This window comes from Dryobates pubescens, chromosome 31 (genome assembly GCF_014839835.1).
Source record: "Dryobates pubescens isolate bDryPub1 chromosome 31, bDryPub1.pri, whole genome shotgun sequence".
Lineage (NCBI taxonomy): Eukaryota > Metazoa > Chordata > Aves > Piciformes > Picidae > Dryobates > Dryobates pubescens.
Window position 1 is genome coordinate 11,931,831 of NC_071642.1, and position 21,575 is coordinate 11,953,405.

The following is a 21,575-nucleotide window of genomic DNA, read 5'->3' on the forward strand; positions in this document are numbered from 1 at the left end:
GACAGGACTGAGGGCTCTGTAGCTGCAGCACTGGATCGAGGGTCCACAAGTGGTGTGGTGTCCAAGCACAGCTCCCTGCAGCGTCCAGCTGTGTGTCTGGCAGGCTGTGGGCAGCCATCCTTCAGAGGCCAGACTCTGACCATGAAGGATCAGTTCAGCTGCTGAGGTGTGCAGTGCTGTGTCATCTTCCCTTGCTCCTGTGCTCATGTGGATTTGTTCCTTCTGCCCCAGAACATGTGGATAGAAAGGACAACCTACACCACAGCCTACTCCTTTCCAGGCATCCTCAAGTGGTTTGAAGTCAAGCAGATCACAACAGTGAGTTCTGGCGGGGCCGCACCTCGCCCCCTCCTGTGCCGCACTGCTGCACTCAGGGCTGCCTGGGGATGTGGCACAGCAGGAACCCCCCAGCAGAGGTGCATCCCCTTGGCGTGCTTGTCCTTGGATGCCATCCGCAGACAGCTCTACCCAAGGCAGCAAAGCTCTGCCTGGGCTGTCTGGAGAGCGCTCAGCTCTGCAGCCTGCTCCGAGCCCTAAGCTGTTCCCTCAGGCTGAGGCCCGAGAGCAGCGCAGCACAAAGTGCTCTGCTGGGAGCCGCTGGCTGCCCTTGGCGCAGCAGGGCCGGCTCCGCGCTGAGCGCCGGCGACTGAAGGCCGTTGGCGCTGTCCTGTCTGGCAGGAGGAGCTGAGCCCCCTGCAGAACGCCATCGAGACGATGGAGCTGACCAACGAGAGGATCAGCAACATGGTGCAGCAGCAGGGCTGGGACCGCAGCCTGCCTGTGCACCCTCTCTCCATGCTGCTGAGCGGCATCGTCGACCCTGCCGTCATGGGCGGCTACAGCAACTACGAGAAGGTCTCTGGGGGGGCACAGCAGCCAGGAGAGGGGCTCGGGGGGGGCACAGCAGCTACAAGAGGGGCTCTGGGGGGGCACCAGCTAGGAGAGGGGCTCTGGGGGGGCACAGCAGCTATGGACAGGCCTCTTGCATTTATCTGTAGTTCAGCCTGGGGGCCTCTGCAGTGCTCAAGCCCTGAAGCCTGGGGGGCTCCAGCTCAGCTTCAGCCTCTGCTCAGTGTGTGTCCTGTAGCTGTGTCTGTGTGTCCTGTAGCTGTGTATGTGTGTCCAGAGCAGGAGAGAGAGATTTCCAGCAGAGCCCAGGTGGGAACCCCCACCCCTGCAGCATGCAGCTATAGTGCTGTGCACTGTGAGCTCCCTGGGCTCATCCCCAGGGGGGACAAAAACCTGGCCCTGGCCCTGCCTTGTGGAGGTGCTTGGGCAGCGCAGGTAGGGCAGAGCTGATGTTCCTCCACTGGGTTTGTGTCACAGGCTGAGGCAGAGGAGGATTTCTCCTTCCAGCAGAGAATGTCTGTGAAGCCCTGCAGCAAAGGGAATGTTCAGGGAGAGAGCCCCAGTTCCCCTCCAGCCTCAGTCAGTTGGCTTCAGCTGAGCAGGGAATGTTCTCCCTTGTTCTGGCTGTGACTGACTGTACTGCCTGTCCCCAGTATCTGATGCTGGTGTTCCCAGCACAAGGGCCTGCTCACTTCCATCAGCTGCATGGATGGTGTTAAAAGCATTTAATTCTTCTCAGATGTGTTCCAGGCACATGGAATGAAGTGCAAAAGCTAAATGGCAGAGGGTCTGATTTATCTGGGATCCAACTCTGCTGCTTCCAGAGGAGCTGCACACTTTGCCAGGCTGAGCTTGGCCCTAGAGCCTCCCATTTCATGAATTAAGGTTGACATCAAGTTTAGAATTACAAAAGTGGGAGATCAGTTGAAAGTGGGAACCAGAAAATCTCTGCAGCCACATCTGGAAGTACTCAGTGCTGGGTCACATTTTCCTGTTTCAGCTGAAGACCAGCAGAGGACATTTGGCTGTTGTGGGCGGCTGAAATGTTGAGTTTTAATTGTTCTGCTGCAGCCAAAAGGCAGAGTCTGCAGTTTTGAGATGTGCTTTCTTGCAAGAATTAAACACTTTCAAGCAAACCACCCCCCTGGGAGCTGCTGGACAGCCCTCTCCCAGGCTGACCTTCTCTTGACACCAGAACCCTGCCACTGGGCCTGCAAAGCCTGGGACACACAGGTCCTGCTCATCGAAGGCAGGACAAGGAATGCAGGCAGAGGCTGAAGGAGATCAGAGAGACCTTTCTGAAAGCAAATGAAAAACTGGGAAGGTTTTTATCTAGGAAAAAGAAAAATTCTTCTGAGCAGGAATTGTGATGCAGGGCAGGGGCTGCAGCACAGGGTGGGAATGGGCACCGCTGTAAGGCTGCAGCCCAGGGCAGTGTATTTGTGCTCAGCTCTGAACCAGCACCAGATCCTGCTGGTGAGAGCTAAACACCTGAGGAGCTTTGGGAGTCAAACCTCAGAGGACAGGCAGGAGGTGTCCTGCTCTGCAGCTGAGCTTCTTTGGGTGTCTGTTCTGAGATACTGAGTTCTTTTTGATCTGAGAGTCAAGGGATTGGAGCTGCTGCTGGCATCTGAGCAAGGAGTGCTGCAAGCTTGGTCGTGCAGATCAGCACTGGTTGTGAGAAGGGAGTTGGAGCTGAAGAAAGGCCTCCCCATGAGGTCCCTGTTTGGGCTGAGCTCTGCTTTACTGAAGAAATAATTTGGGGTTATTTTTTCTAACAAAAGAAACTCCAAAGTCTGCTTTGTGCCCAGTTCCCAACAACCAACCACAGTCCCTCAGCCCTGTGTCAGGGAGGCAGTAAAACCTGGGTTTAATCTGAGGAGTAATGGCATTGAATTGCTTTAGAGCTCAGAGCTGGCCGTGGGAGCCGGACAGGGTCTGATTCACCTCTCTGCTCTCAGGCCTTTTTCACAGAGAAGTATATTCAAGAACATCCTGAAGATCAAGATAAAATTGAGCTGCTGAAGCACCTGATTGCTCTGCAGGTATGGTCCTGGGAAGGGGGTGGGAGCACTGCGTGTTGAGTGCAGGTGGAACCTGAGTGGGAAGAAGGAGCTATGGGAAGTGATGGAGAAGTGTTCCTGTTCCATGAGCACATGGAGCTCCTGCAGTGTCCTGAGCCAGGGCCTGAGCTGCCACCTGGTGCCCTGGAGCAGCAGAGCTGATTTGTCCTTTTGTGGCTTAGCTTTGTTCCTCCTTCCAGATGCCGCTGCTGGCAGAAGGGATCAGGGTGCACGGTGAGAAGCTGACGGAGCAGCTGAGGCCCCTGCACGACAGACTGGCAGCCTGCTTCCAGGAGCTGAGGAGGAAGGTGGAGAGGCAGTACGGGGTGATAACTCTGGTGAGCCGGCCTGGCTGTGCCAGGCACACAGCTGTGCCCTCCCTGCCGTGCCCCTGCTGCCTGGCTCACCCAGGTGTCTGCCGCAGCCTCCCTCGCTGAGCGAGCGCAAGCCGAGCCGCTCAGGCTCCGTGGTGCTGCCTTACATCCTCTCCTCCACGCTGCGCCGGCTCTCCGTCACCTCCCTGGCCTCCTCCGTGCTCTCCACGTCTTCTGCCTCGTCTGACAGCACTTCCTCCAGGCCAGGCTCCGACGGGTCAGTGCTCAGCCTCTGCATGTGCCAGGCAGCAGGGCCCTGCCTGGACTCACCGCTGCAGTGCAGGCTTCCTCCTTGCAGACCTGAGGTGCATCCTACACGCAGCCAGGCACCCCCCTGTCTGCCTCTGGCCCCCATTGTCTGCAGGGTGCTGCAGGGGGGGTCGGGTGCACACCAGTCCAGTTTCCCAGCAATGCTGAAAGCAGAGGTGTGAGATCCCACAGGGCTGGGCAGTCTGCTGTGCTCTGCACAGGGCCACGCGCTGGTGCTGCACAGCTCCTGGTGTCGCTGCTCTGGATATGGAGCTTGCAGCTGTGCTAGCCAGGGAGTGCAGGTGCTGGCTCACAGTCGCACAGCAGGCTGAGGCATGAGGTGCAGGCCTGAGGACTCTGTGCTGTGCACAGGCAGAGCTCCATGGTCACAGCTCAGGCTTTTGCAACCAGCTCTCAGGCAAGCTGCAGGGTCACAGTGTGTTGACACCTGGAGCTTTAAATGGCCAATGGGCTCATGCCTCATGGCTTCTCCCTCTTTGGGTGTGGGCCACAGCTCTATTCTGGAGCCTCTCTTGGAGAGGAGAACATCAACAACTTCCAGAGCTGAGGAGCTGCCCATGAAGGATGATGCTGACAGCAGGATCTGCAAGCTGAAGCGGAAGGAGTGGAGTCTCAGCAAGTCTCAGGTCATTGTGGAGAAGGAGCCAGAAGTGGAACTGACCTCCAAAATGGTAAAAAGATGTCCTAATAATAACAGAGTCATAAAGTCCAGAGCAGGAAATGTCAGTTGCTTGCCTGGGTTTCAGCCATGCCTCTTGCTGGAAACTTCATTACATGGTGGGAGCGGTTCAGATCCCAACAGCTTTGCTCATCTCAGCCACTCCTCTCTCGTAGCTGGAACACAGCTGGGCACAGCTGGGCTGCAGCATGAGGCACTGATGTTCCATCCAGGTGGGAGTGGGAGGGGAGGGCTGAGTGGGAGGGGAGGGCTCCCTGATGTGCTCAGCACCACCTAGAATGGTTCTGGGCTTTGGAGCAGGCAGACACTGCTAGCCCAAAATCCAGCTGTCAAGCCAGATGTTTAGCTGCTGTCACTCAGCATCACTGCACAGATCAGATGTAGTGCAAGGTGGACTGGGAGCTGGAAGGAGGTGGTCTGGTAGCCAGGTGACCAGCTTGGGTCTTTGGAAAGCTGTTTCGTGCAGGCTCTGCTCTGCAGCACACCTCTGGGGGCAGGAGCTCGCTGCTGGGGCAAATTATCTGCAAAGACTGCATGAGAGAGCCTGGGGGTGCTGTGATGGAGAGTGTGCTGGGGGCCCTAGGCAGTGAGACTGGCAGTGGAACCCAGGATGATCATCTGGTCCCAAGTGCTCCATGTCACCCCAAGCAGGGAGCACAGGCAGTGTCCTGGGAGCAGTCTCGGTGCTCCCTGCTGGGGCTCAGCCAGGCCAGGGCTGCGTTTCACCCCAGTGCAGCTTCCTGGAGCATGGTGATGCCTTTGTGACAGCTCTGATTGCCTGTGCAGCAGCCTTGCTGACTGCTGAAGCTTCTCTCTGCTCTTTGCTTCAACCAGGGCATGTCTGGGAAAGCACAGAGGCCAAAGAGTCTTCAGCTAGGAGACAACAGACTGACTCTGCTTCAGGGCTCCTCACTCCAGCAGCCAAGCACTCAGAGCCCACCACCCATCACTCCCAAAACCCCAAGAACCCAAAGTAAGTTCCACTGTGGAGCAGTTGCCACATCCTTCAGCAGCACCTCCAGGAGCAGGAATTAGAACAGATTTGCTGAGGCAGCCCCACTGGGGAGGGAGAGGAGGAGGAGGGAGGAGCTGCTCTTCAAGTAGTTCCCAGAAAGTGGCTCTTTATCTTCGTGGAGGTGTTTGTTCGGTAGCAGCATCTGGCAGGGTTATCAAAGCATTGCTGTCATGCTTGGAGCTTTATCTCACTTGTCAGAATTGGTCTCTCAGATGAATTCCAGAGCACAATTTTTATCTCTAGTTTCTTTCTTCTCCTGTGTGGACCTGTGGGGAGATGCACTGAACCCCACCGTGGACATCACATTTCATCAGTGTGGATGCTCCTAAAGGCATCCAGCCAGGTGGTTCAGCACACACCTGAGGAGTATCTGCTGAGAGTTCCTGGGCTGGGAGTGCAGCAGTGCAGCATGGTGCTCCTCAGCAGCTCTGTGGCCCGGGACAAGCCCTGGAGGCTTTGTCAGTTAATGAACAAGAGCTCCCCTGATGTGGCAAGGAGCTCCAGGCAAAGCTGCTCTGCAGCTTGGAAACTCAGCTGAGAGCTGCTGGCAGATGGGAAGCACAAGAGGGTGAATGAATCTGCCTGCAAACTCTGCCTGCTCAGTCCCTTTTCCATCCCTTTTCTGCCTGCTCTGATGCCTTCTCTTGGTGCTTCCAGGCTTCCCCTCGCTGCAGGCTGATGGGCTGGCGACTGCTGCCTTACCGAGCAGCCCACCTCCCCCTCCCCCCAAAAGCAAACCCTACGAGAACAGCAACCCCAGGAGCTCTGCAGAGGTGAGGAGGGGAGAGCTGCTGTGGGGCTTTGGAAAAGGAGACACCTAGGGAGATTTCCCAGCTGCTTCTAGGGTGGTGCTGCTGGAAACACATCTGAGCATCTCACTGCTTCCACTCCCTGAGCCCATAGCCAGGCTGCAGGAGCAGCTGAAGAGATCTGCAGCTAAAGCTGGAAACCAAAAACTTTCTGCTTCTCTTAGTTGCTGCAGACCTGTCCTTGTTTGCTCCTCATCCACTGCATGTGGCATTGAGGGGCCAAAGATCTGAGCCTGAAAGAGGCATCAAGTCCTGCAGAACCCTCTGGGTTTGCTTGGGCCAGCAGGATGCCTTAACTTGCTGTTAATGGTTTCCCCTATCTGTCTTTGGTTTACCTTCTCAGGTTGCTCCACCACTCCCCAGCAGACATGAAGCCAAACCTCCCCCCCCACCCCCCAAAGCCAGAAAATCCAGCGTGGTGTCTGCAGAGCAGGGACTGCAGTGAGGATCTTCCCTGCCTGCTCCAGCAGAACACCCTGGAGTGAAGTGGCTGCTTGCTTTCCACGGACCAGCTGGGGCTGGGGCCCTCCCCTGCCAGCCCAGCCACAGCCCTGGGACTTTGCTGTGGGGAATACCAAGAGGAGCTCTTGTGGCTGCATTCCCTGCCCCCTGGATTGCCTTTCCAGTGCTGAGACCCCAGCCACAGAGGCTGCCCTGCTGCCGTTGCTCTGTCTTGGGTTTGTCTGTCCCGAGGTTTTCTCACTGCTGCAATTCCAGCAGTTCATTCCCAGTCTGAACCTGGCACAGTAGTGACTGGCACCAAAGTTTGACACAAGGGAAGCCCCTCCAGTGTGAGAGGTGTCTTGCAGGGTTTTCACACCAGTTGACTGCAGCTTTGCAGCCCTACTGAGGCTCCTTCCCCTCCCCCTGTGCCTGCAGCACAGCAGATCACAGCCATTCTGAAGCCATGGAGCTCCTGAGGTGCCAGGTGCTGGGCTGTGATCTGCAGTCTCCCAAGGTCCTTGAGTGCAGGCAGAGACCTGAGCATTGTCAGCAGGAGCCTTTGCCCTGCAGCCCTCAGCTGGTTCAGGTGAAGTGCAACCATTCTGCCTTCCACACTGCTGCACGGTGGTTGCTGCTCCCAGGGGAGAGTTCAGGCTCCCAAGGCCTTTGTCAGAACCTCACTGCTGAGCCTGGGTTTAACACTACAGAGCAGTTGGTGTTCCCCCCTGAACTGGGACCTGCTTGCTTTGTGTTTGCTCCAGACCTGGTGCAGTGCTCCAGCTTTGTGCTCCCTAGAGGCTGTCAGAAGTTGCCTCTGCACCCCTGCTCTGCTCTCTTGTCCTGCACAGGGTTCATCACCTTACTGAACCCCTGAGCGTCTCTGGGCCTACTGAGAGCTATCCTCAGCAAAGTCTTTTCCAGGCAAACCCCCAGGCAGTGCAGTTCTGGGGGCTCTTGTTTGGGCTGCAGCAGCTCTGCTCTTCTCACACATTCCTTTGGCTTCAGTGTGGCTCCAGCTAGAGCAGCCTGCAGGAGCTGCCCTTGCTCCGTGCCTGGCTCTGCAGAGCAGATTGCTCTCAGCACAGAGCTGTCCTGGATGCGCAGCACAGGCTGGAGACCCTCTGGAAGCTGCAGTGCAGTCACATCAGATCCATCCACAGTGCTGTGCTGTGGCACACCAGCCACTGGTGCTGGCTGGTGCCTCCTCAGGGGAGAGCTTTGAAGCCTTTCTGGACACATTGCCCATGGCTCACCTCTCTCTCTGGTGCAAGCTGTCAGCTGCAGGTTGTGTGTTTGGACACAGACACTGCTTGACTTGAACACCACAGGGTTTTCTTGTCTCATTTTCTGTCCACCTCTTCTCTGTCTTCTGCTGCACATGAACTGAAGGAACCTCTGCAGCTCTTCAGTTGGCAACTTTCTGACTGCAGGCAGCACAGCAGGATGTGGTCTGGATCTCAGCACCTCCTGGTCCCTTGTGCCATGCCCATCCTGCATCTGCCTTTACCTCACTCTTGGCTGCATTTCCTTTTCAGGGCAGCTTTGTTTGAGCTCCTTTGGTAACCACTCAGCAGGAGCAAAGGAGCCTTTGCTGCAGTCCCAGATGATGCTGTTTGGAGCAGACAAACCTTTGGGTATTTTGGGTCCCTGCTTTAGTTTCTTTAACCATTTCTGTACCTTGTACCTCCACCAAGGATTTTCTTTGGTCCCTGCACAGGAACTCCATGGGGTCTGACCTGGGGAGGGGCTCAGCTGCCCTGTAGCTGTGCCTCAGCCTGAGGAAACTTGGCTCTGGTGCCTGTTTTGCAGACTGCTGTCAGGAGCAGAGTGCTTGGCACATGCATGGTTAATTGTCCTCTCCCTTCCTTGGGGGCTGGACTAGATGATCTTCAGAGGTCCCTTCCAACCCCTACAGTTCTGAGAGTCCTTCTCTGCCTTGGACCATGCAGCTGCCAGTGCTACACTTCAGCTGGTGGAGGACTTCTGTCCTCAGGAGGAATCTGTGCTGGAGCTTCTCATTCAATCCTGTCCTGCTCTGTCGATTCCTTTAAGCACGTGGCAGCTCTAACCCACAGCAGGGGGAGAGGGGAGCAGGCAGCTCTGCACTGCAGTGGGCTGTTGGCTGCTGGCTCAGGAGAGGACACTGATCCAGTGGGAGCTGCTCTGTGATCTGCAGGGCTTGGAGAACCTGCAGCAGTGACCTCCACACTGTGCCCCCCAGATCTGCAGTGAGGTCAATGCCTCAGATCCTCACTCCTTATTTATTTTTATACTGTAAATGGAAATAACCTCCTTCAGAGGCCTGTGACCTGCTTGTGATTGGTGTTGATGGTGAGAGCCTTCCTGACCCATTGCTGCTCCCTCTTGCAGTTGGTTCAGTTCATTAAAAACTTCTCTTTCTTACTTCTGCTGTTGCAGACCAAATTATTTAGTGGGCCAGGGTGAGCTTTTCCTAGGACTAGGAAAAGTAAACCAGGAAAGGGATTTCAGTGATTTTGGCAGGAGAGCAGCGTCCCCAAAGCACAGGATTTCACCTGGTCCTGCTCCTGTCAGTGTCAAAGCACCTTTCAGGATGGGCACTGAGGAGGGTACCCAGAGGGGTACAGAGGAGCTGAGCCAAAGGTGAAAAGCTTCTCTTGGTGCTGCCTTGGGCTGACTGCTGGCACTGGAATCCCTGCAGACAGCTGGAGCCTGGGTTTTGCAGGCTTTCTGTGTTTCAGGCAGAGGTGAAGGCCTCGGCAGGCTGCAGCCCAGCCCCAGTGAGTGGCTTTAATTGCTGGCATGATGAAGGTTTAGTGGCAGCACAAACCCTGGGACATGTTTGTCTTCCATCCAGGAGGATGTGGATGTCACGGAACAGCTTTTTGTGAGTGGTTTGAGATCCTGGAGCTGATGGCTCAGTGCCAAACCTCTGCAGACTGCAAACATCACCTTGGCTTCCCCTATTTCTTTTAGCCCTCTGCAGCTGAATCAGGAACCAGAAGAGCTTTTAACCTGGCTCTGGGGCCAGTGCAGGAAGGGAGCCTTGGGAAGGGAGCCTGCACCTCCCTGGGCCAATGGCATCTCAGTCACTAACTCTGTAAAGCAAGTGCACAAATGGTCCTGTGTGCAGAATGTGGCCACTTGCAAATAGCTTTTCCCAATAAATTATTGAAGCAGTGACGCCCCAGAGCACAGGGGGCTGCTGCAGGGGGAGGGGGCTGCATTTGCATGAGGTTGTTCCTGTGTGACTGGGGCCAGTGAGGCCAGGCAGTGCCTCTGTCCCTGTGGGGCTGTCCCACCCCAGGTGCCCACTGCAGGACACAAGGCAGCCCCCATGCTGCTCTGGATGTGTTCTCTCTTACACAGAGCTGGAGCCCTGCACACAGTCATCTCCTGCCACTCAAATGCAGCTTCAGAGTCTTTATTCACACAACACAAAGTAAGCAAAAGTCATTTGAAGAGGAATTGGTTTCAACACAGCTTTGAAATCTATTCTGGGTCCCTTCTTCTGTTGGGCTTTGTGGGTTTAAATCTTCTTTGGCCTGGCTTCTACTCCCATCAGCCTTTCCTGAAAACACACAGCATGGACTTGATTTAAAGAGGAAAAAGAACCTTGATGATGGAATTGTAAAGCCCAGGCAGATTCAGACTGTGGTCTCCATTGGAAGGATTAGAATGACCCAGGTCTGACCCAACATGGTCTCTCTGCCACCTGCCATGGTCTGCAGTACAATGTAACCAAGAATGGCTCTTTTCACCCCAAAGTGCATCACCAGCTTCCCGTCTGTTACTGGCTGCACCACTGCAGCAGCTCTTGGAGGCCACCCCGGCAGCTGTTGACAGCAGCTCAGGGCAGGAGGCCTGAGCCTGCACAAAGCAGCAACCTGTGGAGTGTCTCTGGGGGCTCCAGCAGCTGGCCCAGAGAGCAGAGCTGGGCTTGCCAGCGGCTGGCAGGGGCAGTGCCAGTGGCACAGGTGCCCTGTTGGCCACCTCTGGGCACCTGAGTGCCCTTCAAATGGAAACCACCTTCCTGTGCCCCAGCCTGCTGCATCTGGGCCACCCCTTGGCTATTTATTTCTGTTCTTGCCCCTGAGTTGAAGCCTGAGGTGTTTGGGGCAGCTGCCCTGTTACTTGTTCCCCTGCAAGGTGAGGTTTGGGCTGTGCTCACTGCCAGCTTCTCCAGGGAACGATGAAGAGGATTCTGCTGTTGCTGAGCCCGAGCCCTCACTCAGGCTTCAGTGTGAACTTGAAACTTTTGGTCTTGGCTCCAGAGCCAAAGCCCAGATTGAGTGTTCCAGCTTCCAGGACAGCTCAGAGGCACTGCAGACCATGGTGACCATCTGGCTTGCTCAAGGTGTTGCTGTGTTAATTAAAGAGCACAGTTTTGCTGGGGAGGGCTTCCTGTGGCAGGGAGTTTGGATGTGGAGCTGCTGCTGTCACTGCATTAGAGCATCTAATGGAAAATGCATTTCCCAGTTAGGGACTTGGGGAGCAGCAGCTTCCATATGGCCTGGCCCTTCAGCTGGCAAATCAGCCTTTGAAGCTAAGCAGCTGTGAGTGCTGCAGAGATTGGGATGGAGGCAGAATCTGTTTGACTTTTGTCTTTAATGTAGTGAGCAGTGACATTGCCACAGCAGGAGCCTGGGAGGAACGTCAGAGGTCCTGGGGCTGCAGCTCTGAGGTGCTGCAGATAATGAGGGCAGAGGCACTGCTGCCACATGTGAACTAACATGCATGCCTCTTCCCCCTCCATCTCTTTTCTCTTCCCTCCCTGTATTTGCCCAGCCTGGGCCAGTCCTCTCCTTCCCCAGAGTGACAAAAGGAAAACCATTTTCCTTACCATGGCTTCCTGCAGCTCCCTGGAGTGCTGGTGGGAGCCTGGGCAGCCAATCTCCTGCAGCTCCCCCAGGTTGTCCTTTCCATTTGCAACCTGCATGGGCAGCAGCACAGCCTTCAGGAGGGCAGCTCTCTGCTAGAGCAGCTCTGGCCTGCCAGGGCCTACAGGGGCTGCTCAGGAAGCTGGGGACAGACTTTTGAGCAGGGCTCTTGCAGTCTGGAACCTACCTCCTGAAATGATTCCACCAGGTTCTCAGTGCTCCTCTTCCCTCCTGGCTGCAGACCGTAGGACCAGTGCTGAGCCAAGCAGATCCCCACAGCCAGCACAAACAGGACAGCACTGACAGAGATCTTTGTGGACTTCTCCATCCTGTGAGAGAACAAAACATCCTTCTGGCCATAACAACGTCCCAGCTCTGTTTTTATCTCAGAGAATGAAGAGGTTACATTTCTGGAGCCCCAGTTCTGTACTCCAGTGCCTCTGTCTGAGCCACAGCTGGACTGAGCCCCTCAAAGTCTGCATCAACTCATTAGAGAGAGATTTAACATCTGAACATTTTGGATGGAGATCTGAATTAGGACTTTTGAGCCCCCATTCAAAGTTTAGGATGTCTGGACCTCAAACATGCAAGTCCCTCTTGCCAGTTGAGAGAGGTGCTCAGCATAGCCACTCTCTCTTCTCAGGTCCCTGCCCCTTACAGAGCCCTTTGCAGGCTCCTAACAGGCACCTGAGAGCACCGAGGCAGTGGAAAGGGAGCTGGCATCTCGCAGAAGGACCTTACCTGCTCGGGGGAGAGGCTGCAGGGCAGCTCCAGCTCTTTCCTTGAAGCTGTGCTGCCAGCCTGCCTCTTCTCTCCCTTTTTATACACAGCCCCTCCACCACCCAACCTTTCCCAGCAGGGGACTTCACCTACCTCTATCTCTGCCGTGCAGCAGAGGCAAAGCTCATAATTGCCCCCCCGGTGTGGCCGTTTCAGCTCCTCGGTGTTCTCTGGCAGCCACAGAAGTGGCCTCCGCGCCTCGGGAGCCTGGGGAGCTGCACTCAGCCCCAGCCGGCTGCTGCTGCCCCTGTGCAAGGCACAGACTTCCCTTTCGGTCACGTCTGGCCCCAGACAACCTGACCTGGGCTGCTTCCAGGGATGGGACAGCTCCCACCTCTCTGCCCACCCTGGGCCAGGCTCTCCCCACCCTCAGGGTCAGGAATCTCTTTTCTCCAGTCTGACTCTCCCCTCAGTGTCAGCAGCCTGGGTGTCACAATGGAGTTCCAGCAACAGGACTCGGACCCTGCTGGGCTCTGGGATTTCTCAGGGGCTGTGCCCTTCATGCTGGAGTTGCCAGGAGTTGGTAACCAGCTGGATGCAGGAGTCAAGTTCAGTTCTTCTGCCTGCAGAGCTGTGCTGGTTTGTAGCCCTTGGGCAGCTCTTTTGCCTTGCTCTGTGTGCAGCTGAATGCTTCCTGTTCAGTGCTCTTCAAACATCCTCTCCCTGCTCCCTTGGCCTCTTGGAGACCAATGGATTAAAAGTAATTTAACAAGTAAATAATGTGAGGAGGATTTAGTGGCTCTAGCAGTAATTCTTCCTGCTCTAATGCTCCTCCTACTCATGGCAGGGGCAGACACCATTTAACTGCAGCTGATGACCCAATCAAGCTGTGAAAATAGTTTGTTTCCGTGGGAGAAAAGTTGCCTGGCGTGGGCACAGCCCTGCAGAAGGGAGATTTCCTCTCACAGTCTCTTAGGGCTCCTTCCTGCCCTGGGGAGCACAGCAAAAACCAGGATTTAAAGAGCAGCAGAAGATTTTGTTCATCCTGGGGGAGATTTTCCTCTGTTTTTCAGACCTGAGGGTGGTGGATGCCAGCTTGCCAGAGCTCCAAGTGCAGCAGACCTTGTCTGGGGAAGGGCAATCCCAGCACCTACTCTGGGCTGCTCAGGAAGCCTGGCTTCGTGCAGGCCCAACCCAAGAATCAAGACCTCTTCTTTGTCAGTTTTGGAAAGCAGCATCCCAGCATCCTGCAGCTGAGGAGACTGAGCTGGGCTGCTCCTGGGGTGCTGCACAGCCCTGACCCCTGTGTGCTCTTTGTGTTGTCACTGCTGTGCCACAGGCCAGCCGTGGTCAGTGCCTTTGACGCCGAGCAGTTCACTCGGTGTGGGGCAGAAGCAGCTGGGAAGTCAGAACAAGGCAGAAGCCCCTGGCAGCTCTCAAACTGAACCTATCAAACACTGCAGCAACTCACCTTGCTCTTCCACCTGGCTGCCACTCCTGGGGGCCAGGGAAGACTGGGCCTGGGCTTTCACAGATTGAGACAGCTCAGCCACTGCTGTGTTTCACACTTTTATTAATGCAACTTAGATGAGCCTGGAAGCTGCAGTTTCTGAACAGGCCACTCAGGGCCTCACACAGCTTGGTTACAGCAAAGAGGTACCCTGGGTGCATCTGTGAGTGGATCACAGAATCACAGCAGGGGCTGCAAGGGACCTCCAGAGATCATCCAGTCCAACCCTCTGCCAGAGCAGGACCACCCAGGGCAGCTCACACAGGAACACATCCAGGTGGGGTTTGAGTCTGCAGAGCAGGAGACTCCACAACCTCTCTGGGCAGCCTGCTCCAGTGCTCAGCATCCTCACAGGGACAAAGTTTTCCCTTCTGTTTCCCTGGCACCTCCTCTGCTCCAGCTTGCCCCCAGTGCCCCTTGTGCTGTGCTTGGACATCCCTGAGCACAGCCTGGCTCCAGCCCTGCACATCTTTATCCCCAGCAATGAGGGCAGCCCTCAGACACCTCTGCTCCCAGCCCCAGCTCCCTCAGCTACGCTCACAGATGTTCCACTGCCTGCAGCAGCTCTGGGACTCTGTGCTGGACTCCCTCAAGCAGTTCCCTGAGGTCCTTCTCGAGCTGAGGAACCCAGAACCAGACACAACATTCCAGATGTGCCAAAGGGGCAGGAGAACCTCTCCAGACCTACTCACCACAGCCCTTCAAATGCACCCCAGGATGCTCTTGGCCTTCTTGGCCACAAGGGCACACTGCAGGCTCCATGAAACTCTTCTGGCCCTCCTCCTACCCTTGCCCTTGTTTGAGTTCATTCACTTTCTCCCCACAAAGCTCTGCAGCCTGTCCAGCTCTCACTGGATGGCAGCACAGCCTGAGGGCTGTCACCACTGCTCCCAGTTTGGTGCCATCAGCAAACTTGCTGGCAGTGCCCTCTGTGCCCTCACCCAGGTCATTTAGGAATAGACTCTGGTCCCAGTACTGACCCTGAGGGACTCCACTGGACACAGGCCTCCATCAGACTCTGCCCCACTGACCACAACTCCCTGATTTCTTCCCTTCCCTCAGTTCCCACCTCCCTCCCCCATCACCCAGCACACACTGCTTCAGTCCAGCTGGGAGGATGCTGTGGGTGTCAGATGCTTTCCTGAGATAAATAAACCACATCCACTGCTCTGCCATCCACAGTCCCCCTGGGGATGTCCTCATCAAAGGCTCTCAGCTGGGTCAAACATGACTGGCCCCTGGTAAAGCCATGCTGGCTGCTCCTAATCACCTCTTATCCAAGCACCAAGGAGAAGTTGCTCCATCACCTTCCCAGGGGTGAAGGTGAGCTGAGGCTTTCAAGCTTTCAGCAGCTGCATTTTATTCCACATCAACAAGGTCACAGGGGAGCTCAGTTTCAAGACAAGGCCACAAGGCCACTTCAGTGATGTCCAAGGACAGGCCAAGGGGCACTGGGTGCAAGCTGGAGCAGAGGAGGTTCCAGGTGAGCACAAGGCAAAGCTTCCTCACGGGGGGTTCAGTCTCTGCCCTATCTGACGCTCTGAGACATGTGCAGAGGTGTCAGCATCTCTTCAAAGATGGCTCCTTTCACATTGGATCCCCTCAAGTTAGCTTCTTGTAGATCACAACCTGATAGATCACAATTCTGAAGGGCAAAAGAAAAGTCACTGTTAGCTGAACACACCCAGAGCTTGGTGCAAGCCTTACCTGAGCCATATTCTCCCAGAGCCCACAGGCACTGCCTCAGGTTCAGTGCAAGCTCCCAGCCCCAAGCAGGCTGTGCAGGGGCAGCTGCTTTGTCCTCCTGATAGGAGCAGCAGTGTGCCACTGCCAGCAGCCAGCTAAGATTCCATCTCTGCTTTACAAATCCCAGAATCCCAGCATGGAGGGGTTGGGAGATCATCCAGTCCAACCTCACTGCTCCAGCAGGGCACCCACAGCAGCTGGCCCAGGATCACAACAGCCAGGGGGGTTGGAATCTCTCTGTAGGAGACTCCACAGCCTCACTGGGCAGCCTGCTCCAGGCCTCCAGCACCCTCACAGTAAAGGAATTTTTCCTCCACTTCAGACTTCCCTCAGTCTGCTTTGAAGCTCCAGAACTCAGGCCAAAGCCAGCAAGCCTCAAACCTGGTTAGGTAGTGCACAAAGTGTAAAGTGAATCCAAACTCACTTCCAAATCAGTTCCTGCCAAGGTTGCTCCTCTGAGGTTGCAGTTCTTGAGTTTGGCATTTTTCAAGGTGGCCACTCGCAGGTTGATTCCTGTCATCTGGCTGCCTTCCATGTCAACACCTTTCAGGTTAGCCCCTGAAGCACCAAGAGCAGTTCTGAGACAAACCAGCTGCAGAATGCTGCTTGCTCAGAGTTGTGAAGTAACAGAAGTGACTTGGAACTGAATGATTTGTCCCTGCTGCCTGCAGGAAGGTTGGTCTAGGTGACCTCTAAAGGTCCCTTCCAGCCTAAGGCACTCTGGAGACATGGGTACACACTGTCCAGGATGTGTGGCCTCCTCTCCTGAGCACCTGGCTTACCCCAGCCTGGCCTCTCACACACCACAGCCTCACAGATCACCCATCAGGCAAAGAGCTTCTCACCTTCCAGGTTAGCTTTCAGGCCTGATGGATCTTCAAAATTGCAGCCTTTCAGAGATGCTCCCTCAGCATTGGAGCACAGCATCTTCACCCCCTGCAGGTTTGCACACTGGTGGAGAGACAGCAGTGAGAGGTGAGGATGAACAGCCCTCAGCAAAGCATGGCTTTCACTTCTGCTGTGGAAGTGAACCTGCTCAAGCACAACAGCCTCACTGCTCTGAGGGCAGGCAAGAGCTTGCTCTAAGCTGCCTTTCCTGTCAGCAAGAGCCAGGCTGTCCTCACCCACTGCCCTTTTCCATGAGATAGCTTCAAAAAGCTCTGGCAGTGATCTGACTGAGCTGCAGCAGGCACCACAGAGCTGCAGCAGGCACCACAGAGCTGCAGCAGGCACCACAGAGCTGCAGCAGGCACCACAGAGCTGCAGCAGGCACCACAGAGCTGCAGCAGGCACCACAGAGCTGCAGCAGGCACCACAGAGCTGCATGCCTTCCACCTATCTGTTAGTCCAGTTCCTCCTCCTTTCAAACAAGCCAAAGACAGCCCAGCCTGTGCAAGCCAGAGCAGCTCTTACATCAAGCACTGATCCAGAGAGGTCAGCTCTCTCCAGGTTGGCACAGCAGAGGTTGGCATGTGCCAGGTTGCAGCGGCTCAGGTTGGCCATCTTGAAGTTGATGTAGCGAAGATCCAGGCGTGAGAGATCTGCTCCACTGAAATTGAGTCCCTGCACACAAGAGAGCAAAGCCCAGGGGTCACAGAAGAGGAGGTGCAGCTCTGAACCCAGCTGGCAGAGTGGTGCAGGGGAGGCTGTGCTGCAGACAGAGGCTGCCTTGTCTCACCTGGCAGCGCAGCTCAGACTTGGTCGGGGTTGCCAGCAGGAACCGGACAAACTCCTTGCGAGATATAGGGGAATGGTCCTCAGCTGGCTGGGAGTTCTGTTGGGAGAGGTGGTTAAAAGCTACCAGGGACAGCACTGTGCTGTAGCTTGCCTGGAAGGACAGGACAGGTGCCCTCATGGGGGAGAGGAAAGAAGTTACCTTAATGGCTATTTCTAGCTGTTCAATTAGGGACTCGATCCCAAAGAACCTGGCTTCTTCCAGCACTCCTGGAACAAAGCAGCAGGGGTCAGCTCCAGGGGGTCTCCAACAAGGGGCACTTCTCTTAGAACCACACAATCACTTGCAAAAGCTCTTTAAGCTCACCCACTCCAACCATTCTCTAAGTTTACCAAGGCTGGGGCAAAACCATGGCCCTCAGCACCTAAAGTCTGTGGCTTTGAAACCCCCCCAGGGACAGGCATTCAGCCACCTCCCTGGGCAGCCTGGGCCAGGCTTAGGGAACTCTTACAGGGAAGAAGTTTCTTCTAATGTCCAACTTAAGTCTCCCCTGGGGCAAGCTGAGGCCACTTCCTCTCATCCCATCACTTGCTCCTAGTCACCACTGACTGGAGCAGGCAGTGTACAACCACACCAAAAGCCAACCAGGAAGGTCAGGGGAATCCATTCTTACTCTTGGAGCAGCATCAGTCCCCTGGACCTTCCCTGCATGTCAGACCTTATCTACACTTCAGAGAGGCACAGAGCAGCTGCTGGAGTTCAAGGAGCCCTACAGAAATGCATCAACTGGTAAAGCTGACAGCAAGCCAGGTGCTGCTGGGTGTAACTGGACAGAGGAGGGGTGAGCTCGCTGGCAGCCAAGAGCAAACACCAGCTCTGAAAGGAGCATTTGGCTAGAGATAGCAAGTCCAGAATCACTGCCAGACACGGAGCCACCAGGGAGGGGGTTTAATGCTCTGAAGACAAAGAGGTTTGAGCAGCAGCTCCTCACTAACCCCAGCAGGCAGAACTGCAGCGCTGAGCACAGCACACCCCCAACCACTCAGGTGAGCACAGGCAAGCCCCACTGACCTCAGCATCTTGACCTGAGGGCAAAGTTTAACTTGTAAAGGTAAGAATGGAGGAGATGTCAGACAGGCAGTACCTACCTAGCAAATTAATGCCATCATTTACAATGAGCTGTCCGTGCCGCAAATAGTTCAAAATGGGCTCAAAATACTCAGGGCTGCGGTCAATGAGGAATGCTCCTCTAGGATCTTGCTTATTTCCCCATGCATCTGTTTCCACAACATATACAGCAGCAAATGGCAGAGATTAGCAGAAGGGCACTGGCTTCACTGTCAGATGTTACTACCAAAGGGACTGAAACATTCCAGCTGAAGGCAAAACGAGAGGGCAGCAGGAATCACCTTCCAGGAGCTCACTGCTGCTATCAGCAGACCAAACCTCTCAGCACACACAGCACTCGGTGCTGGGATCAAAGCAGCACTGAGGTGTGGGTCTGCCTCCTTCCCTAGGCACTGCCTCACACCCTGTCTGCTCCCTGACTCTCTGGACAAATGCCAGCCAGGTGCACAAACCAGGGGAAAATCCAACATGAAGCAAACACAGAAGGACCCCAGCAGAGTGACTGTGGGTGGAAGGGAAATCTTCAGTCTGTGAGGTGCTGAGCATGACATGGGCAACAGAGAAAAACAGTTCAACCCCCACAGTTCTGTGTTCTGCTTTGATAGTTTAACCTATTTTGGATATTCTCACATGAACAAGTCTGGCTCTCACAGTGCCTTCTGCCTGTTTTGCCAACTTGTGGGCCTAAACCCCAAGGTTTGTTCCACTGTACCAACCTTTATCTTTAAACATGTGGGCCAGCATGCTCTCAGGCTCCTTGTTAACCAAAGTGCTCCTAGAAAACAAAGGCAGAGCAGTTTTGGTTTATTTCCAGCACAGAATGTTCCCCTGCAGACACAAAGCTGCTGCCTCAGGGTGTGATGTGCATCCCACCAGCCCCAGCACTCTGCTGGCTCCATTTCACACACTGTGCTAACACTGCACTGCTGACCTGAGGCACCACAGAGGTATTTCCAACACAAAGCACTGCGTTACCTGAGCTCTCCAAGGGTAAACCCAGCTCTGCTCAGGCTCTTCCCCACTCTCACTTCATGTGTAAACTCCTTCAGACATTCACTTGTTGCAAACACCAAATACAGAGAAAGCTGCACAAGTCCAAGACCTCCACAGTCAGTTCTCTCTCTGGCCCTTTTGCAGGAGCATCTGGAGCCTCACCCACTGCATGCCCACTGCCAGCTGCATGAACTGAAGCTCCTTAGGAGCACAAGCAACCAGCTGCACTTCTACCTTGTGGTGGTGAAGTATCGGCCTCCAACATTGAGGGTCAGCCAGTCCGTGTGGGACCCCGTCAGCTCCTCCTGGGGTCTCCCATCAGTCTGGGGATCTACACAGACCAAGAGACAAGAAGCAGTAGAAAATAAGGAATATTTCTGAAACCTCCCTCTGGTAAGAGGCAGCTTCTGAAACCAACTGAAAATAAAACCTCAAGATTTATATTAAAGCAACCCAAAACTTCTGCTAAACAGGAAGTGAAGCACAAGAATTACACAGACTCACCAATGAATGGTTCCCCTTCACACACAAACAGAACATCATCATCCCTGAAAGGGGAAGGGGCAGGGGAAGAGGAGGAGAAGAAAGAAAGCCAACATTAATCATAATCATTTGCTCCTCTGAATGAGAGCAGAGCCTCTCCTGCAGCTAAGTGCTAAGCAGTTGCCATTAGCCAGAACTTCACTCTCTGATTTTTGTCTTCATTTTGCAGGTTCCAGTGGACTGTACCAGCAGTGACTCCACTAGAGAGGTCTGCACCAAGCAGGCAGGGATCACTGTTACTCAACCAGTTTAGTTCCACACAACAGTTGTTTCTCTCCCCACTCTTGGAGTACTCTGTGAAGCCACAGCACCTCTGGGCATGTGGGCTGGCAGTGATCAAGTCTGGGTTTAAGGAAAGCACTGGTTATTGATTAAGGTCAGAGGATTAATAGGCCAGGAAGTCTCTTAATCCACAGCAGTGATTTGAGCTTGATTGGATGAACCTTACCTAATCAAAGCAATATCATCAATGAGTCCTCCCTTCCCATTGTACACACTGGTTGCTTTGATCCCCAGCTTGCTGCTAGCCACAGACAGCAGGTCTGAGAGAGTCCCATAGACAGCCACCACCTGTGGAGAGAGGGAGCTGTAGGCACTGCCTTCCCTTGGCTCCTGCCACCTCAGACCCATTTCCAGAGCTATCAGGATCTCCACAAACCAGGGAGGTAGATGGGAATGGATCCTTACTAAAAAAAAGGCAACAGAGCACCTTTGATGTGACAAACATCACTGCCTTAGGGGTGCCTTGCACAGCTCACCCCAGCCTCAAGGCACTGAGCTGGCAGCAGCAGTGGAGCAATCAATGCTGGTCCTGCAGGAATTGATTCCAGTACTCATCTCTAGTCTAAAGAAACGTTGCTAGCTGGTGTGTTCCAAGCTTCTCCCGAACCGACTTCCCTCTCTCTAAAAGCCAAAGATCAAACTGCTGTCACATCAGCTGCCTGCACCGGGACGGGGCTGGGAAAGATCAGGGACCACGGAGAGCACTTGGGACAAGTGGACCAGTTTTAAAGCCTACAGAGCTTTGAAACAAGCGAGCAGGGTTTCAGCAGGGTCGCTGCCCGGCTCTCCAAGCAGCGCCTGGCAGGGCACAGCTCTGACACCCTTGGGGTTCGATTCCCACTCTCCCCAGCACACGAACCAACAAGGACGACACGAAAAGGGCTTTAACTGCGCCCCCAGCAAGTCCTTGGCGTGTGGCGATTCCCCGCGGCGCCCCCAGGCTGAGAGACCGCGGGGGAGGGGGGCTCGGCGGGGGGGGTGGTGTCTGCGGGGGGAGGTCTGCGGGGGGAGGTCTGCGGGGGGAGGTCTGCGGGGGGAGGTCTGCGGGGGGAGGTCTGCGGGGGGAGGTCTGCGGGGGGTGACTCCGCGCTGGCGTCCGAGGCACAGAGACTAGGCCCGGGCAGCCAGCCCGGGTCCCGACCGGGGGCGGCGGGAGCAGCGAGGCTTCCTCTGCCGCAGCCACGGGCACTGAACGCCGGCTGAGGGAGTTCCCACAGCCCCGCGGCCCCGGCCCGAAGCCCAAGCACGGGCTGTTCGCCGGCGGCTGAGAGGAAGGAAGAAAGACTCCTTGGAGAGGGTTAGGGCAAGACGGGGGCGGGCGGACCCTCCCCGCGGGCGGCGGAACTCCCCCTCCCCGCCCCTCACCTTCCCGTTCCGGGGGCTGCCGTTAACGAACAGCGTGACCCGCCTCATCCTGCGGCGGCGGCGGCGGCTCCTGCCCAACCCGGAAGGCAGCGCCCCGCTGACCGACAGGTGCCGAGGCCAATCGCGGCCAAGCCAAGACCTTTGACCAATGAGAAAGGCGTTCTGCTGCAGGGGCGGGGCAAGAGGGGAGGGAAGAGAGAGCGGGGGGGCGGGCACTGCCGATGGCCAATCAAGAGCCTCAGTCTAGTTTG

The 21,575-nt window shown here is 55.5% G+C and overlaps 2 protein-coding genes across 3 annotated transcripts in view; one reads left to right on the forward strand and one right to left on the reverse strand.

Moving 5' to 3' along the window:
* Positions 1-6,533, forward strand: part of DOCK5 (dedicator of cytokinesis 5) — a 46,186-nt gene extending 39,653 nt beyond the window's left edge. The window contains exons 44-52 of the mRNA XM_054175034.1: positions 232-318; positions 679-855; positions 2,811-2,894; positions 3,113-3,250; positions 3,337-3,503; positions 4,050-4,227; positions 5,070-5,208; positions 5,908-6,023; positions 6,403-6,533. Of these exons, the coding sequence (XP_054031009.1) occupies positions 232-318; positions 679-855; positions 2,811-2,894; positions 3,113-3,250; positions 3,337-3,503; positions 4,050-4,227; positions 5,070-5,208; positions 5,908-6,023; positions 6,403-6,504 (1,188 nt within the window). The 3' untranslated portion in view covers positions 6,505-6,533. The remainder of the gene's footprint in view (positions 1-231; positions 319-678; positions 856-2,810; positions 2,895-3,112; positions 3,251-3,336; positions 3,504-4,049; positions 4,228-5,069; positions 5,209-5,907; positions 6,024-6,402) is intronic.
* Positions 6,534-14,132: 7,599 nt separating this feature from the next.
* Positions 14,133-21,401, reverse strand: KCTD9 (potassium channel tetramerization domain containing 9). 2 transcript variants are annotated; one of them, XM_054175031.1, is made up of 12 exons: positions 21,325-21,401; positions 20,126-20,247; positions 19,639-19,682; positions 19,369-19,465; positions 18,858-18,916; positions 18,162-18,290; positions 17,215-17,282; positions 17,017-17,112; positions 16,752-16,901; positions 16,184-16,289; positions 15,763-15,896; positions 14,133-15,237 (listed from the first exon to the last, which is right to left on the reverse strand). In XM_054175031.1, exons 1-12 carry the CDS (start codon positions 21,370-21,372, stop codon positions 15,121-15,123), a joined length of 1,170 nt encoding a protein of 389 aa, XP_054031006.1. In that variant the 5' UTR covers positions 21,373-21,401; the 3' UTR covers positions 14,133-15,120. The 2 variants fall into 2 exon arrangements, with proteins under 2 accessions (XP_054031006.1, XP_054031007.1); XM_054175032.1 differs by lacking the exon at positions 18,162-18,290.
* Between the last annotated feature and the right edge of the window lie 174 nt (positions 21,402-21,575).

Coding starts and splice junctions, on each gene's coding strand:
- KCTD9 (XM_054175031.1), bottom strand. CDS start 21,372: ATGAGGCGGGTCACGCTGTTCGTTAACGGCAGCCCCCGGAACGGGAAG. Junction 18,917..19,368: donor CGATACTTCACCACCACAAG/GTAGAAGTGCAG, acceptor TTTGTTTTCTAG/GAGCACTTTGGTTAACAAGG. Junction 18,291..18,857: donor CCACATGTTTAAAGATAAAG/GTTGGTACAGTG, acceptor TTGTGGAAACAG/ATGCATGGGGAAATAAGCAA.